Source organism: Phocoena sinus, chromosome X (assembly GCF_008692025.1).
Source record: "Phocoena sinus isolate mPhoSin1 chromosome X, mPhoSin1.pri, whole genome shotgun sequence".
Taxonomy (NCBI): Eukaryota; Metazoa; Chordata; class Mammalia; order Artiodactyla; family Phocoenidae; genus Phocoena; species Phocoena sinus.
In genome coordinates this window covers 35,806,723-35,824,152 of record NC_045784.1, presented here as the reverse complement: position 1 = coordinate 35,824,152, position 17,430 = coordinate 35,806,723, and the positions used below count along the sequence as shown (strand labels likewise).

The window sequence follows — 17,430 nt, the reverse complement described above, 5'->3', positions numbered from 1 at the left end:
GATTCCGAAAGCCCCCTCCCCCCACCGCCCGCCTCCAGTCTCAGACCGACCGACGGGCCTCTTCCTGCAGCACCCGGGACATGGCCCAGTGAGCCATGAATCTCCACCATGGGAGGGCAGGAGAAGGGGTGGGGAAGGTGAGGGGCTCCGTTTGAAAGATTGGGGCAACGGAGGTGGATTCACCATCCACCCTCTGTCTTGTAGAGACTTGGGGTTTGTAAATAGTTGGTCAAGAAAGGTCACCTAAAGGAGCCATTGTTCTTACTGCCGCCTCCGCATCCAAGGTGCACAGCAGGTGTTCATTCCATTCGGCCGGAAATAAACGGGCCTTCCCGTTCTTGGGCCATCACGTCTTGAGCTGATATGGACTCAGGTCCTTCTCGTGGGCGTCGGTGTGGCCGAGAGCCGAGCTGTGAGCACATGGGAGCTGGGGCGGGCAGTTGGGGCGGGCAGGGGTCACAAAGAGGGTCCAGGACGCCTTCAAGATGCCTTCCCCCTTCTGAGGCAGCCCCTATCCATGGAGGGACCAGGAGCTTCTAAGATGGTGGGTGCTGTCTGCGCGGCCCTGGTTGTCCCGGTGTGGGTGCATCTTGTTGCTAGGGGCTTGTTTAAAAAATGAATTAACTTGAAAACACAGTGGCTGAGATATTCATTTATTCTTTGTGATCACATGGGTGGCTGAGTTAAATTTTTATTTTGGAAGTTCACCAAATGAGTTTGGAGGTTCCTCAGGCTTGGAAGTTCATTACTCGGAACCCTCAGTGGCATTTGAGGGTGGGGCGGGGCAAGGAGGCATTGGTCCCTTCCTTCTCAAACTTGGAGTAACCATCTCCCTTGCCAACCACTTGGCTGGGACAAGGCCTAGGACCTGCTCAGTGGCAATGCCTGGCCAGGAGCTGGAGGAAGCCTCGGTCAAGGGGCTTCACGAAACTTCTTTGCTCAGGGAACTTCTCTTCCAGCTGAGCACCTGCACGTTTGTGAACTACTTTGGAACAGAGATCCCCTGCACTCCTCCTGTAGAGGGTGTAAGTTTTAACAAGGTTAGCCCTCACTGGAGGTGCTATAGTTAAGCTACAGAGAAGGGGATTTTAATCCTGGGGAGCCTTCCAACAACTCAGAACCCTCTCACCTTGTTTAGGCCTCACTGGGCATGGCTCAGCAGTGGTGAGGGTGCTCTGTTGCCACGGTGACTTGTAAATGTTGCTATGGTGATGCTTCTGTTAGGTGATGCTATGGTACAACCGTAATGAATTTGGGATATATGTGCTGTGAGTCATATGACCGTGCTTCAGGGAGCGAGCATTAAACCTCAAACAATACAGCCACGTTCACATCTTACTTAGACTGGGTGACCAAGGGCACGTGGCTTCCCGCTTTCAGAAGGGCCAAAAGTAGCAATGATGGCAAAGCCCGATGGTTAGGATCCCCGTGTATCTGTTTATCTCCCCATCTCCTTTGCCCTCAAGGGTAATCCTCCTGTGGGTCGTGGTTAGAACAGTCATTGAGAAGCTCCAAGTGACACGGAGCCTCTCCCCCATAGCTGGTGGCCATGGGTATCTTGGGCAGTCGGGGTGGGTGTCCTTCAGGGTTATTACTGGCCTGGGTAAGGTCACACTAGCGTAAGGTCTTGGGGGGCCTTAGCTGAGGGGAATTGAGATCTTTGCCCTAAAAGGCTCTGGGGTTGGGGGAAGGGTGGATGGACCCAGTTTGGAAAAAGAAACTTTAAAATTGGACCCGGGGGGTTCTTAAGGTAGCCCTTACATTCCTCCATGGATCCCCTCCCACGGAGCTCTTAGGGAAGGCTGATTGGACCAGAGAGGTCCAACGGTGTAACCAGGAGGGCTCACCTCTTAAAATTTCATACATTTCAGGCCTGAAATTCAGGCTGGTCTGGCGGTCTTGGTGTCTTTTGGTTAAAGGGATTTTTCCAGCCTCTCTCTGTGCTGAGCCCGGCCCGTGATTATGAAGCCCACCCCTGGGAGGAGGCTAGCAGTAACATTCCCACTTTACAAGTGAAGGGGGCCGAGCTGTAAAGCGGCGCCATTCCTGCCCGGTGTTTAAGAGGGTCACAGAGCAGCCGGAGTGAGAGTTGCAGCGCACCCTCTTCACCGGGCCTGCGGTAGCGTGGGCTGCGTCACCCGTAAGCACAGGCCAGGAGTTTGGGGTCTCTCCTGCTGCCGTGACAGGAGACCCTCGCGGTTGGGGTGATTCCACCATTCTGGCAAGAGTAGATGGGGATCTGTCCCACCCTGGGATACCCTTGGAGAAGAGTGGGTTCCACCGTTGAGAACACAGGTCAGGCCAGCCAAGGCCAGGGTGAGGTTCATTCCCACAACTGACTGCCATTAAATGCTGGGAATGCCCCCAAGAGAGGCTGATCAGGGGACCGGCCGGCTGGGCAGAAGTGGGAGTGGTACTTGAAGTGGTCTAGGGAGAGGAGGAGGAATGCTAGCAGCATGTGAGGGGTGTGTCCATGATTTCGTCTAGGAAAACGGGGGCTGCGGGGGCTTAGCTCAGGTGTTAACGAAACACCAAACTCATACACCCACCCCCACAGTGATCCTTATGGAATTATTCGTGTGTTAGAAGCGATGTGACTAGCAAAGCAGTTAAACTGTTTCTTTGGCTAGAGCGAAAGTGAGGAGTGATGTTAGGCTGGGGTGATTGGAGGAAAAGCCCCAAGTGGATGCTAGGTGGAGCGGGGGGGGCGGGGCTGGGGATGTGAGCAGTTTAGCCCCCGCCCCCCTCCCATGAAGGGGGTTGGAGTCTTGTCTTTGAAATGTCCTTAGATGCTTGTTGCCTGGGAAGGAAGGCGTGGAGGAGTGCCAGGTGGGGTGACGGGTGTCCCTGTGGGTGTGCCTAGTGTCACTGAGGGCCTTCTTCCTGGACAGGAAACAGGAGCAGCCCCTTGATGGCAGTGAAATGCTTCTCCCCCCACGGGTGTGGAAAGGGGACAGACGGACTTGTAGCAATCTGGTTGAGTTCTTTGAAATTGCCCCTGACCCTCGTGTGTGCACCAGGAAGCCTTTCCCTTAGCTTTGCCAGGCCCCTCTTCCCTTGGTCTCCCCATCTTCCCAGCCTCCCACCATTCTTTCCTTACTCTCTTTCTTCACCTTTGCCCCTGCTGACCCAAGTGAACATTGGTGCTATCTCTGTGTAGATGACATTTGGGGGACATTTGGTCTCGTTATGACATCAGCCTTTTCTGTTTATTAGAAGATGATGACCTCAGCAGCTGTTTCCATAGTAATTTGTAGCTCTGCCCTGGATTGGTTGGCTCTTACTGTGAGGTCACTCACCCTCAGTTGAAAAGTAAGCCACCTTGGAGAGTTAGGCAGTTAGGGAGTTACCTCATGTGCCTACAGAAGGGTCATCTAGGTGCCTCTCCTTGAGTCACTGCCGCTCCAGCTGTGAACCGGAGGAAGGGAAATCGTGAGTGGGCTACACGCCTCATTTTCTGCTGTCTTTGCTGGTTGTGTTCAGCTGCCCTTCCTTTGGGACGTTGTCTTTCTGAGGGTTTTGTGCTTCCTGCGTGTGAGGCCCCTGGCCTCCAAAGGAGGGTCTGTTGGTAGCAGATTGCCTTGGGCATGGGGGTCCTGCCTGCTCCTGGTGACCTTTGTTCCCTCCTTTCCGGGTTGTCTCCCCTCCACTAGGCGAGTATAGTGCTGGAAACAAACACGACCCCTTCGAAGCCCCAGAGGACAGAGATCTTCCCGGGGAGAAGTACTTCATGGACACGGAGCCTGCCAGCGAGCCCCCCGCCGACCAGGCGGCCCCGGACGTGCCACGCAGCCCCACCCTCCGGCTGGACAGAAAGCACAAGGTCTCTGGCGACAGCAACCACACCGAGACCACTGTGGAAGAGCTCCCGGAGGACTCTCTGCTGAAAGCCAAGCGGAGACGGGTCTCCAAAGGTGAGCTCGGTTTGGCTTCAGGCCCGCAGGGCACCCAGCGGAAGTCCTGGAGCGGAGCAGTGGAAAGTTCCAGTCCCACCCTGGAGCCCTGGGGGGAGCCACTCACACCTCCCCACCCACCCCCCCACCCCCCCACCCCCGCCCCCACCTCCCCAAAGCCAGGTGCCGGGGCTGGAGCCCAAAGATGGCCAAAGGCAAGTAGGCCCCCTCCCGAGACTTGGTGACAAGTTCCAGCCAACACAGTGACCGTACCCCTCCCCTCCCCCACCCCTATTAGTGATGTGTAAGACAGTTTGTTCCCCCCCACCCCCCCGGGGGCTTCTTCATTAATTTGTAGTTATTTCTCCATTAGATGACTGGCCTGAGAGGGAAATGACAAACAGTTCCTCTAACCACTTAGAAGAGCCACATTATAGTGAGCTGACCAACCTGAAGGTGTGCATTGAATTAACAGGGCTCCATCCCAAAAAGCAACGCCACTTGCTGCACCTTAGAGAACGGTGGGAGCAGCAGGTGTCGGCAGCAGAGAGCAAACCTGGCCGGCAGGGCAGGAAGGAAGTGACCCAGGCGGTTCAGCCTGCGGTCACCCCCCAGGGCAATAGCATCTCCGAAGAGAAACCTGGCAGGAAAAGGGCAGAGGCCAAAAGCAACAGAAGCTGGTTGGAGGAATCAGTTAAACGCAGTGACAATGAACAAGGTACGCACGGGGCGGGGGGCGCTCCTGGAGGGTGGATCACCCGCCCTCTGTGGGAAACGGCCCTGGAGGGGACCTGAGCGCCATCCAAGTTGACAAGAGTAGCGTGTGGCGAGCGGGGAGTTTTCTTCGTGAGGTCCTTTCAGCCTGCACGCTTCCTTAGGGGAGTGTACAGCGAGGCGGGAGCTCGGCTTCCTCATCACCCAGCCCGCGGCTGGGCAGGAAGGGAAGTCTTGGGTGACCCCGGGCGCTTGTCAGCGTCCTCGTTCCAGCCTCAGGCTGTCCCCGGTCGCCCTGTCCCGAGCACCCAGGCCCCCCACGGGTGGGGACGGGGAGCGCACGAAGGGCTGGCTTCTGCCCTCTCTTGCGGCCCTTTGAAGCAACTTGCCATTGGGCGTTTCGTGGGTTAACCTATTTGCCGGTTGAATGTGGGATCATTAAAATATTAATGCCTTGAAAACATAATTGGTGTATCTTTAAAAACTGAAGCCGCTCCAATGATCAGTGCTAACAATGGGCTTTTCTTTCCTCACTGGCTACAACTGTGTAACGCCCGCTTCTTCTCCCCCTGCCTCCCGCCCTCCCCCCCCTGTGGATTCAGCCTTGCCTGTGTTCTCCGGCTCTCCGCCCGCGAAGGGCCTTTCATCCACCAATGCAAGCGGCCGAAAGCAGACTCAGCCAAGCTGCACGCCAGCCTCAGGACTGCCTACCAAACATGACCAAGTTAAAGAAAGCCAGAAGACAGATGTGGTGTGCATGGACGTAGAAGAGGATTGCCAGGCTACGTCCCTGCTGCAGAAATACACCGACAACAGCGAGAAACCATCCGGGAAGCGACTGTGCAAAACCAAGCATTTGATCCCTCAGGAGCCCAGGCGGGGCTTGCCACTGCCAGGGGACTACTACGTGGACAATGCCGATGGCAAGGTACTACCTCTTGCCCCCTGGCTCTCCCCCGCCCCCCGGGCCTGTGCGAGCACATCCCGCCTGCCTACTTCTCTGCTTCTGGGGACAAAGCTTTCCTTTTCCTGAACCCATCCCCCCAGAACGTCACTGCCCCTTCCTAGGGGACCTGTCTCCTGGGTGGTGGTGAAGTTTCCAGCTAGTAAAAATGCAACCCCTTCCTCCCACCCCGCCTCCCCGAGACAGAGAGGAGGAAAAGTGCTTTCCTCCACTCAGGTTCGTAACTCAGGGAGGAGGGGAACCAGGCGGGGCGGTGGAAGGACAGCCTGAAATGTGTGCGCTGCGTGGTTTCGTGATAGGTGACCGTCCGGAGATTTCGAAAGCGGCCTGAGCCCAGTTCCGACTATGATCTTTCGCCGGCCAAGCAGGACCAGAAGCCCTTGGACCGTTTGCAGCAATTGCTACCAGGTTCCCAGGCCTCGCAGCTGACATGCTCGAACTCCCCTCCAGAGACCACCCAGTCCCGCCCAATGCCACCGGAAGCGCGGAGACTTATTGTCAATAAGAACGCGGGCGAGACCCTCCTACAGCGGGCCGCCCGGCTTGGCTACGAGGTGAGCATCCTTGTGGGTGCCCCGGATTCAGGATCCGCCGGCTGCTGCTCCTTGGGTGGGAGACGCACTGGCTGGGGATGGGGGGCGGGTCTCAGAGCCACGTGGCGGGCTGGGCTGGGCGTTCCAGCGGGACGTTTGTGTCGCGCCCCCCCCCCCCCCCCACACCCCACCCGCTCACACTGCCGGCTCTTCGGTGGCTTGTTCAGTCGTGGTGCGAAAAGAAAGGCAGGCCTCTCTGATGTTCCGTTCACGTTCAGGCAGGTAGGCTGCTTCGGCCAGTCCGGCTCGCTTATCTCTGATATAAAATCTGACCTAACCCAGGGCTTGGCGACCAGGGGAATTTTAATGAGCCCTTTTGGATCCTGAGTAGCAAGAGAGAGAGTAGTTATTAGCTCTGTTGGGTTACTTGTGCTGTTTGGGGCGGGGTGATGCCCCTGTGGGGTAGCGGGTGGGAAGTGTCTGTGCAGAGTAGGGGTGGGAGTGGGGCAGACCTGAGCAGTCTCTTTCTGAGAGGGCACAGGAGCCGAGGGCCGATGGGCGGGGGTTGAGCCTTGCGCAGAACTCCCTGTCCACACCGCTGTATCCCAACCCAGCACGGCTGATGACAGCGATAGTCTCTGTTGCTAGAACAACATAGACAGAAAGATAGCCGATATCTTTCTAAGCCCGTGTGATCTGTAGTAACTCCTTTCACCCTTTTAACATCTTCACGTGGGAGTAACGAGTACTAGCCCGCTCTCGGGTGAGGAAACTGAGCCTCAGAGGGGTTAGCTGATGCCCGTACAGGTAGCAATCCAGCAGTGCTACACAGCCCACCACTCCCCACCACGCTTCTCGCCAAGACTGGCTCACGTTGGAGTTGCCCTTTTTACAGTTCAAAACCTCTGTGAGACAGATTACTCCGTTTGCCCTGTGCAGTTCCCCCACCATACTTGTCAGTAGAAATTGTGATGTAATAGCCCACAGGGCAAAGGCATCTTTTTGTGCTGGCATCGGCCCTCTGGGAGTTGAATGGTGACAGTAAAACGCGGCTCAGCAGGCCGAGGGTGGAGGTGTGGACGAGCACTGGGGTGGCAGGACCCAGGCTGGCCCGGAGCCCTGGCGCCCACACCCTCAGCCAGCTCTGTGCCCCTGTCCCCCGTCTCCCCCGTCGCCCCCTGCCCGCCGCCACTGTCCATAGTGCCGTGAGCCCTTCGAGGTGAGCCTGCCTTGGCCCTAAGGCGTGACTGTGGGCGGGAAGTTGGAAGCTCTAGGGCTATGCTTAGTTTGGGGGTGTTTTTTTTTGTTGTTGGTTGAATGTGCTGTTGTTTATATCTACACGTCTCTTGGAGACCTCTCCGCTAGCTAGAGAGCACTCTCTGGTAGTTAGTGCAGTCACTTGCGGGTGAGGTCCAAGGAGTGCGCAGTTGGTTTCCCAAGAGCTGAGAGCAGCAGCGCCTAGGAGGACAGAGCAGACGTTGCAGAGTGCTGAGCTAGACCCCCCGCGGTTGAGAAAATAGACTCCTTGCTTCCAGCAAACGCTGGAGGTGTGGGGGGAGCCCCCTAACCCCAACTTTTGGGTTAGGTTGAGAAAATAGATTCCCGCTTCCAGCAAATGCTGGAGATGGGGGGGGGCGCGGGGTGCTCCTGCACCCGCCGTGGAGGGCGGGGCTCCTAGCCCCACCTGTGAACTTGGCATCATTTCCAGCAGTCTCCCTTTGGGACCAGAGACCTCAAAAGACCCTCGTTGGTCCTCTAAGACAGTTTCCGTTTCGGTTTGGTGGATCTGAGGCCTGGACCAAGGGGCACTAGATCCATACTTTTTCAGGCTACCTGGCCTTTGATTGCACGGGAAGCCTTGGGAATGTTTATGGTCGGATTTGTTCTTTTTCTTCAAATGTAAATTTCAGTATGTAGATTACACAGATCACCAATTTTGATGCTGGACATTGTGACAAGTAGATGAACGCTTTCAACTTTGAATCCAACTCTCTGGGATTTCTCCGGGCAGAATTTTAAATGTTGGGATGATGGCCCAGTTGGGAGATGGGGCGACTTAAACCTTTTAAAATTGAAGGACAGTTTGCTTAACCAGATAAGGGTGTGGTTTGGGAGGGTTTTCCTGAAGTTTTGTCTTCAGCATTCTTGGTGGTTTTCTTCTGCTTAGCCAAAGATACCATGTGCAGTATAAAGGCTGTCTGAGCTTTATGTCGTGATAATCTGGCTCTGGAAGTCTAGAAACACACTCTGGCTTCAGATCCGCGTTAAATAGATCACTTGCATGGCCAGAGACCTCAAACCTCTCCCTCCCGGGAAGAAGGCTAAACGCCAGCGTGCGACCACGTGCTTGCGCCTTTAGCGGTGGTGGTTAAATTTTCTATGAATTGAATAAATCATGTTTTTTAAAACGTTAATGAGGCATTTAATTAATTAACAACGTCGGGTTTATGGCCTTTATGGTTACATTTTGCGGGTAATGGCATTCGGCTTATAGCCGCTTAACAGACAGTTGTCCAACAAGAGCAGTTTGATTTTGCTTGGGAATGGGTGGGCTGCCCTTCAAACGCTCCCATTTATTTCTAGCGGAGAAAATAAACCAAGAAATGTGTTGCGTAGATAGACTCGCCCCGCCTCTTCACCTTTCAGTTAGGGAAACTGTTGGTGACGACGGTCGCCATCCATTTAGAGGCCATCACCCTCCTGGTGAGGAGAGTGTTGTTAGCCCACTTGACCCCCAACGGAGGAGGCCTGTGGGATGCTCGTCACAGCTGGATTGCATCCCTCTAACTGGGGCCCTCTCGGGCCTTTTGAATCTTCCCAGCTGCCCAGGTACCAAAGACCTGAGTTATAGGTCTAGTACTTCACGTTAATTGAACTTGGGGTTTAATTAATATCTCTGGGCCTCAGTTTCCAAGTGTTGAATGAGGAGGATAGTACTACCTTCCTTTCCTGACATCTCCTGGGTTCCTGTGGATGACAGAAGACGTGGTATCAACGTGGTTGAGTTAGGACAGCCCGTGGCAAAAAGTCTGACCTGGCCGTGGGGCTACTGCTGCCTTTGCTGCCATCTTCCAGGAGGAGAAGAGAGTTGTCTTACCTAACATCAGCTTGGACGGCCTTTCGTTTCTAGGTACCCTTGAATCGGCCCTAGTAGTGGTGAAGGTTTCCAGGTGAAGGCCATGATTGTCACAGCAAATAAACCCCGGGTTGAGTAAATTGACCTGTGCACAGCAGTTGGTGGCGTTCAGACCTGATCCCAGAGCCACGTGACAGGGCCTCTCCCTGGCTGGGGCACACAACTCATTAGCTTGCAGCCGTCCACTCAAGTCTGGCTAGTGAGGGCCTGCTGAAAGAGCAACAGCTTCATGCGGTATCCTGGATACCAGGGCTCTGGGCAGGTGGCCTGGGAGCCCAGAGGATTGTGGGCTTTATGGCAGGTTGGGATCTGAGCGGAGAAACGCATTCGTGGGCGTGCCTTTTCTCTTCCTCCTCTTGTTTTGGAAGGGAGCTGCCGCAGTGACCTGAAGTAACAGGGCACCGACGGCCAGGTTTACCAGCATGCCCCATTAGGTTCACGTGGTGAGCAAATGGAACATTCTGGTTCGCTCCCAAGTGAGTGGCCACCTTTGATTGGCATGTCCTCCGAAGGGCATAAAAGGTTTCACAGAACCCATCTCGCACTTACGGGCGGCTAGAATGACCCCCGTTTTAGGTTTAACAGATAAGTTACCGGAGAGATGTCACAAGGAGGCCTGCTCTGACCCCATCCCATCCCCCCTTACCCAGCAGACCATGTGTTGGGCCACATGCAAGTGCTGCCTACTCCCAGCTCTCAGAACCTGATAGCTCTCTGCTGGGCATGACTCAACCAGTATGAACAGTATAACGTATTTTCTGGTGGCAGATGCTTTTGACGTGTTTGAAAACTTTCTTAAGGTGATAAAACATTGAATAAATTACTGCTCTGCTTCCTGGGAGTGGCCCATGTTAATATTTTAACAAGCCAAAGAAATAAGATTCATAACAGTGATTGTAACGCACAGCGTTGACACAGAACACCTTCGGAGCGGGGGAGGGTGAACGTTTTATTTGATTCTTAAAATGTGGAGGTCGCAGCATGTGGTATATCAGGTTCCTGTCATTAACTTGAGTAAATATGAAAATATTAGACTGACTCTGCCCTGAGAGGCTGGAGTGAGGCAAAATACAGGGTGGGCTTATTGGAAGCATTTTGTGTCATTCCTCGAAGATGGAGAGAGAGAGAGCGCTTCTCTTTAACTCTACTTAACATACAAACAAGAGCGTCTGAGGCCCAGGTTCTGATTTGGGGTCTTAACAGGGGGCGCGAGGATGTAGCTGACCTGGGTGTCCCTCCTTCTCTAAGCTGGGGAATGTTCTCTGGCTGACTTAAGCTCTCTTTAAGCATTGGTCAGCCATACTTTTATCTAAACTTGTGTTATCATCCACTGCCACCGACTGAACGGACCCATCAAGTGAGGATGGTCTGTGCTTGGCAATGTGTCATCTGAGATGTTAGCAGCCGTGACACCTCTGTACTGGTCACGTCGGCCCCTGGGCTGAGGGCTTTCAACGCTATCCGAATGCGTCCTCTCAGCAGCCCTATGGACGCTTGGAGGAGTTCACGGGTAACTTGCCCGTGGCCAGGCCACCGGTGCAGCAGAGCCTTAGACAACACTGTCTGCATCTCCAAGCCCTTCGCACGCACTCTTGCCCCGCACCGAGATGCCTGCCGCCTGCCGGCGCCACGGTGGGCTTTTGGACCCACGGATGTATGCCTTCGAAAGCGGGCACCGCCAGGCTATGGAGAGGTCACCCTTGCAGGGTTCACTGTATGGTGGTCTGATGGTATCTCCTCTCCTCTCCCCGTAGGAAGTGGTCCTGTACTGCCTGGAGAACAAGATTTGTGATGTGAACCACCGCGACAACGCGGGTTACTGCGCCCTGCACGAGGCTTGTGCGAGGGGTTGGCTCAACATTGTACGACACCTCCTCGAATATGGCGCCGATGTCAACTGCAGTGCCCAGGATGGAACCAGGTCAGTGGCGGTCTTCCTCTTGGCCTGGCCCCGCTGGGGCATAGGCAGTGGTTCTCAGGGTGTGCGGGGAAGCCCAGAAGGGAAGACGGAGAGCGAGTGCCACGTAAGCACACTGATGGCGGAGTCCTCTAGAATGGAATCGGACAGATCTTTCTGGCAAATCTCCATAGAACTTTAAAACTTTGTGACGCTATTATTTCAGGGGCAGAAGTCCCTGAAAATGTTGGGCCTGCCTGAGTAATCAGGGGTGTTCTCTTTTAAGACCCTGGACTCCCCACCAGCGTCTGTTGAATCACAATATTTAAAATATACGTGAGTTGAAAGTGCCAGGAGCACAGACGGGTCCGATGGCGACTGGCTTGATAGGACCTGCCGTGTCCACCCACATCCCCGGGCCTGGCCCCCACTCTGCCCTTGACCTCGGTTTATTGGCCAGAGGCCCAGGTCTGAGTCAGCCCAAGCATCTTCCCGGTTGTGCCTGGGATGCTACCACGAGGCAGGGCACTGGCGCTTTCCTGACAGTCATAAAATTAGCAAAACCGAAAGGTATTTTGGTGGTTCGTGGTTTCCAAACAGCATTCTTTCTGGATGGGACTGCGGACAGCGCTCCTGACCCCAGCGGACACAGGCAGGAGGACTCTGTACCCTCCTGAGAACTCGCCCTGCCTGTCGACTGCTTCTGGGCGTGAGGGTTGATCACTCATCTCCAAGTTGGTTTCAGGAGAGGTTCCACTTTGCCCCTAGTTTCTTTTACAAACTGCACTTTTTTTGGGGTTTTGTTTGTAATGGTATAACGATTGCTTGTCGTATTGGCTTCCATGATGCGGGGATTCTTCCCCCCACCCCGCCGTAAGTTATCTTCTTACAGTCTGTCACTATTTGAGTTCATTGTAGGCGTTTTCATCGTGGCCCGAGTTCCTCCTCGGGCCGTGCATTAGGAGAGATTTGCATGTAAGAATTAGGCCTGAGATAGATAGTCCCTTCACCTGTCCTGTAAAGGGTTATGTGTTGAACTAACGGAGTCACGGGCCAGTCACAGTGCCTCCGTTCCCTACGTGGGATGGCAGTGACCGTACACTCGCCTCCTCGGTGAAATAGTGCGCCTACAAGGCTTGGCTGCACACGCTCGATTTGGCCCTGCGTCGCTAGAAGCACGCGTCGCGCGCACAGGTGTAATCCCCCCCGCACCTCTCCTAGGCCTCTCCACGATGCTGTCGAGAATGATCATCTCGAAATTGTCCGCTTGCTCCTCTCCTATGGTGCTGATCCCACCCTGGCTACATACTCAGGTAGAACCATCATGAAAATGACCCACAGCGAACTTCTGGAGAAGTTCTTAACAGGTATGACGGGGATCAAGAAACGGTCTCGTTCAGGCATCTAGACGGTGACTTCACAGGCTTCCACCTGGCTTCCCCCTACCCCCCCCCCCCCACCCCCCCCCCACCCCCCCCCCCCCCCCCCCCCCCCCCCCCCCCGTTTACCCTAAGTGACGCTTTACTGGGAAAAGTGGCCTAACGTTAGTCTGTCAAAGAAGAGATACATACTTTGAGTTTGGCAAGGGAGGGCTGGAAAACTCTTAGCTAGCCAGGCTAGCTTTTGTTTGGCAGGCTGGGGCGGTGAGGCGGGCAGTCCCTCAGGGAGGTGGGTGGACGCGTGGGTAGGTTTCAGTCAGGTACCTGGAGGGCGTGTGCAGTGGGACTTGTCGGGAGGTGACACCAGCCCCAGCGTGAGATGTTCCCGAGCTCCAGCAGCATTTGCCCCTTGCCAGCAGGCGTTATCTTGTTTCTCTCTCTCCCTCTCTCCCCCTCTCTCTCCAGACTATTTAAACGACCTGCAGGTTCCTGATGACTATGACCCCAGTGGCTCTTGGGAGTTCTACGGCAGCTCCGTGTGTGGTGAGCAGCCTTGTCCGTTTCATTTGGGCGGGATGTGCACGAGTTACAGAACGTTGCTCTCTGGCGCGGGCGAGGGCTTGCGGGGGGTGGTGGTGCTGTGAGCAGGGCTCAGTCGGGAAATAATTTTTCCAGGGTCCTTTTTGGAGAACAGCTGGAATCTTGCTCCAGCTTACTGACCTCTCTCTCGTTTGCCCCCCGGTTAGAACCAGATGATGAAAGTGGTTACGATGTTTTAGCAAATCCCCCAGGACCGGAGGACCAGGATGACAGCGACGAGGCCTATGGTGACCTATTCGAATTTGAATTTTCCGAAAGCCCCCTTCTGCCATGTTACAACGTCCAGGTGTCCGTCGCTCAGGGGTGAGCGTGGCCGGCGTGTGGTCGAGAGCCAGCCCAGCTGCTCTATGGGGTGGCAGGAGTTAGAAATCCCCTTCAGCAGATGAAGGTGGATGGGTCGGGGGGTGAGTGAATTCCTCACCAAGTGTCCACTGACCTCACATAATGCAGTAGAACTTTTCCAGAAAAGTGTGAGGGGGTGGGAGGGCTCCCCAGCAAACTGTCTTCATTGGAACACACCCCTAGGGCCCAAAGGACACGGGAGTCAGTGACTGGAATTGCACCGTTTCAGTCGCTAAACTCTTGGGGAAGGGATCCTCCCCAAACGGCTACCGTAGGGGCCTTCCAAGGCGCGTGAGGTCCACGGGACGATACTGACGTACCCTCTTCTCGTATAAGATTAGAGGAAGCCATATGTGGCACCTGGGATCTTATGTGTCTTCAGATTTGCTTAGATCGAGTCTTGTCCCCACGGTCGGGCCGCTGTGCCCCATGACCAGCCCTTCGGAGTGAACACGTCAGGAGACCTGGCTCTGCTGTGTGTTGACCCCGGTGCCTAAGGAGTAGCATCCTCCTTGGACTCTGAGGCTGGGAACGTGTCTGCCTTTGTGGTGACATTCTGTTCGGGGTGGAGATCATAAGGCGTGGCAGGGTACCAGGAAGGATTGTACCACCTCCCTTCTCGAAAGAGCCTCACTCCCGGAAGCATTGAGGGGCAGGTTGGAGGTGTGGGAAAGGAAGGGAAAGCCAGGTGACCTCGAGTGAGGGCCGGAGGGGAGGAGAGATCAAAGAGGCGTTTGCCATCTCCCTTGGGTTGGCATACAGACTGGTTTTCCCCAGTGACTAGAACGGGGTGCACCTACTTGGAGAGGGGTGACCTGAGTTGTGACCAGAGCCAGGGCAGCACCGGGGTGGCCTGCAACGAGGCTCGTTCCAGGGACACTGCTCCTTCTTTTGTCTAAGTTGGCTGATCCGCCCTAGATGGTCTCTTAACACACGCACACGAGTCCAGAGTTCCCCCCCACCCCCAGAAGTAGATCTTCCGGGCTTCCCTGGTGGCGCAGTGGTTAAGAATCCGCCTGCCAATGCAGGGGACACGGATTTGAGCCCTGGTCCGGGAAGATCCCACATGCCACGGAGCAACTAAGCCCGTGCGCCACAGCTACTGAGCCTGCGCTCTAGAGCCCGCGAGCCTAGAGCCCGTAACAAGAGAACCCACCGCAGTGAGAAGCCCGCTCGCCGCAACTAGAGAAAGCCCGTGCGCAGCAACAGACCCAACGCAGCCAAAACTAAATAAATAAATAAATAAAATTTGAAAAGGAGTAGATCTTCTAAGGACAGTGAGAAGTGGGGTGGGGGTGGGGTAATCAAAGTGGAAGTAACGGGCCCTTTCACCGCCAGGAGACGGGTAGTTCATAGTTGGGAGCGCTTCTCATTTTGCCGGAAACTCAAACCACTGTCCTTTCTCTGGTGCAGGCCTCGGAACTGGCTGTTGCTGTCAGACACGCTCAAGAAATTGAAAATGTCCTCCCGCATATTCCGCTGCAATTTCCCAAATGTAGAGATTGTCACCATCGCGGAGGCCGAGTTCTACCGGCAAGTGTCAGCAAGTCTCTTATTCTCTTGCCCCAAAGACCTGGAGTCCTTTAATCCGGAAAGTAAGGAGCTCTTAGATCTGGTGGAGTTCACGAACGAGCTTCAGACTCTGCTGGGCTCATCCATGGAGTGGCTCCACCCCAGCGACATGGACTCAGACGACTACTGGTGAGCTCGCCGGGGCCCGCCATGTACAGTGTGCCATAGTGTTAATCCTTGTTCATATGTGTCATAATACGACTATTTCTGTAAAGAAAGGACACTATTACATATGAAAATATCTCTTCTTTATATAAGAGACACGACTCCAGTCGGAAGGACTTAGAAACATGTTTTTTCTTTTTAAACTTTTCAGTCAGTTTTTATGAAGTTGTTATAATGTTTCTTTACTTTTCAATGCACACATGCTTTGGGATATGTTTGTTTTTACTCGGAACAATTGTTTCTTTTCTTTTTTAAGGAGAAAAAAAAAATAAGGAAAAGGAGCTCCACACTTTGACTTAATTTCGTACAAAGCTCCGACGACAGAGGCCATAACTGTTGAGAGTGTGGTCAGAACCGTGTGGTTGGTTTGGGGGGTTGAATTCGGGGAAGGCACTTGGCGACGTTGTAACTTTATGTTTTGTTTACAGAGTACCTGCTCAGGCCAGGTCAATGCTATTGGATGTGATCCAGTAGTGTGTAATATAACTTCAAACCATATCCACACACAACAACTAATTGTATGAAACTTTTATATCCTAATTTAAAAGCTGTGAAATTAGTTTTCACGCATCAAACCGGATTGTTTATATGTTTAAACATTTTATGCTCTTATTTAAAGAAGACTTTGAGCTATTTTTTTCTGTACCCTGTAAAATACTGAAAACTAACATAATATGTTGAGGTTGCTTGAAATTGTACATAAAACTAAAATTTTCTGAATTGTGTGTTTATGTTTGAAATCTGTGTTTTAACTTTGTAAGTAAATTCTCTGCCTTTGTATTTATATTTTACAAAAATTTTCTTAAAAGGCAATAAACCTGTTGAGGAAAGGAGAAAATTGAAGTACCTCGTTTCCTATGTACTTCCCTGAAACATTACTGTTGCCACAATCTTTTTTAAAGCGGTGTTGGTGATCGGTTCCCCATGGATGACTTTAGGGCAACTTATAGTCTCTATGAACTGAAACGGACGAGAGGATTTCAGGGGGGTGAGACTCTGAAGACAATTTGAAGTTCTATCCTGAAAACTCAATTCATAGACATATATGTTAACGTTTCTCAGATTCTTCTCAACCCTGTCTCCTCTGATGCCCTAGTAGGCTCTTACGTTGCCTTCGACCCTGATGGACTACAGTAGCTTCGTCATGGCCAACCCTTTATCTTCAGGAATACTTTTTCCAGAAACGGGACTTTCACTGCGTCACTTCTTCCTCCAGACCTCGTGTTTTTCTGTTACCTTTTAACACGAAGTCCAAACCCCCTTGGCCCAGTAGTCAAGGCTCGTAGTTTCGACCACTCAGCTACTCTACTGCTCTTACTTCTCACAGCAGTATCCCTGTTGGGTACTATCAATTTCCATCCTACATCCTTTTAATTCCTTCTTTCACTGCAGAGGCTAGAAACCTGAACACCACTAGACTCCCTTGCCGCTAGGATTCTGAATGGTCGGTTTGGAAGGCAGAGCGGGGTAGAGGCATCTTCCTGCTCTACTGGCTGCTGGTAAGAAGGGTTAGGGAGACATGCTGGCCAGTTTTAGTGACTTGACCAGCCTTCCAACACTGGGTCTTCAGCTTTGTGGGTAATGAGACGCAGTAGTGATCGCGGTGACGCCTGGATGACCACCTCAGCAGACTGTTCTTAAATCCAGTGGTTCCGGTGTCATCCCTGACTCACATTCCTCTAGCCCATCATCTGATTCCTTGGATCGAGTCCACCTGGGGTCAGAATGCCCTTAGTGCTTTTCAGTCTTGCAGTGAACCCTGAGAACACCTAGGCAGAGTAGACGGAAGGGGCCATGGAGATGATGTACTGGAGTGGGGTCGTAAAGTATGCAGAGGGAGGGGACCTGCAAGCTCTGTGACCTGGCAGGTGGGAAAAGTGAGCCGTGTTTGGGAATGGGGAAACCCAGCAGTGTCAGAGGTGCTGAGAGAGAGCCCATTGTTGGTGAGTACCAAATGATGCTTGGGATGTATCCTGAAGACAAAAGGGAACCAACAGTCTTCTTGATTTACTAATTTTTTGATCATAAACAAGTACACTCTCATTGCTTTAAAAAAAAAAATCCCAGCATTTCAGAAATAGAGGTTCTTGTCATCCCAAGCCAACCCTTCCTCCCATTCCCCACACCGGAGTTAAAACCAGTGTTCACAGTTTGTAGAATATTGTTTATTAGGAAGTCATCTCAGACAACAGGAGAGAAAGACAAAGTAAATGGCAAGACCTGAAGAAATGATCG

General features: G+C 53.3%; 1 protein-coding gene across 10 annotated transcripts in view; it reads left to right on the top strand.

Annotated features, from left to right (window-relative positions):
• The window catches only part of BCOR (BCL6 corepressor), a 116,578-nt gene extending 100,540 nt beyond the window's left edge, over window positions 1-16,038 (top strand). For 6 of the 10 annotated variants that reach the window (XM_032619359.1, XM_032619360.1, XM_032619361.1 and 3 more), the window contains 9 exons: window positions 3,654-3,914; window positions 4,267-4,611; window positions 5,210-5,535; window positions 5,871-6,125; window positions 10,995-11,161; window positions 12,359-12,504; window positions 12,982-13,059; window positions 13,263-13,419; window positions 14,872-16,029. In XM_032619359.1, the coding sequence (XP_032475250.1) occupies window positions 3,654-3,914; window positions 4,267-4,611; window positions 5,210-5,535; window positions 5,871-6,125; window positions 10,995-11,161; window positions 12,359-12,504; window positions 12,982-13,059; window positions 13,263-13,419; window positions 14,872-15,163 (2,027 nt within the window). In that variant the 3' untranslated portion in view covers window positions 15,164-16,029. Of the gene's footprint in view, window positions 1-3,653; window positions 3,915-4,266; window positions 4,612-5,209; window positions 5,536-5,870; window positions 6,126-10,994; window positions 11,162-12,358; window positions 12,505-12,981; window positions 13,060-13,262; window positions 13,420-14,871 lie in introns of all 10 variants that reach the window. The other 4 variants (XM_032619367.1, XM_032619364.1, XM_032619366.1 and 1 more) reach the window with 2 other exon arrangements.
• Window positions 16,039-17,430: the final 1,392 nt, after the last annotated feature.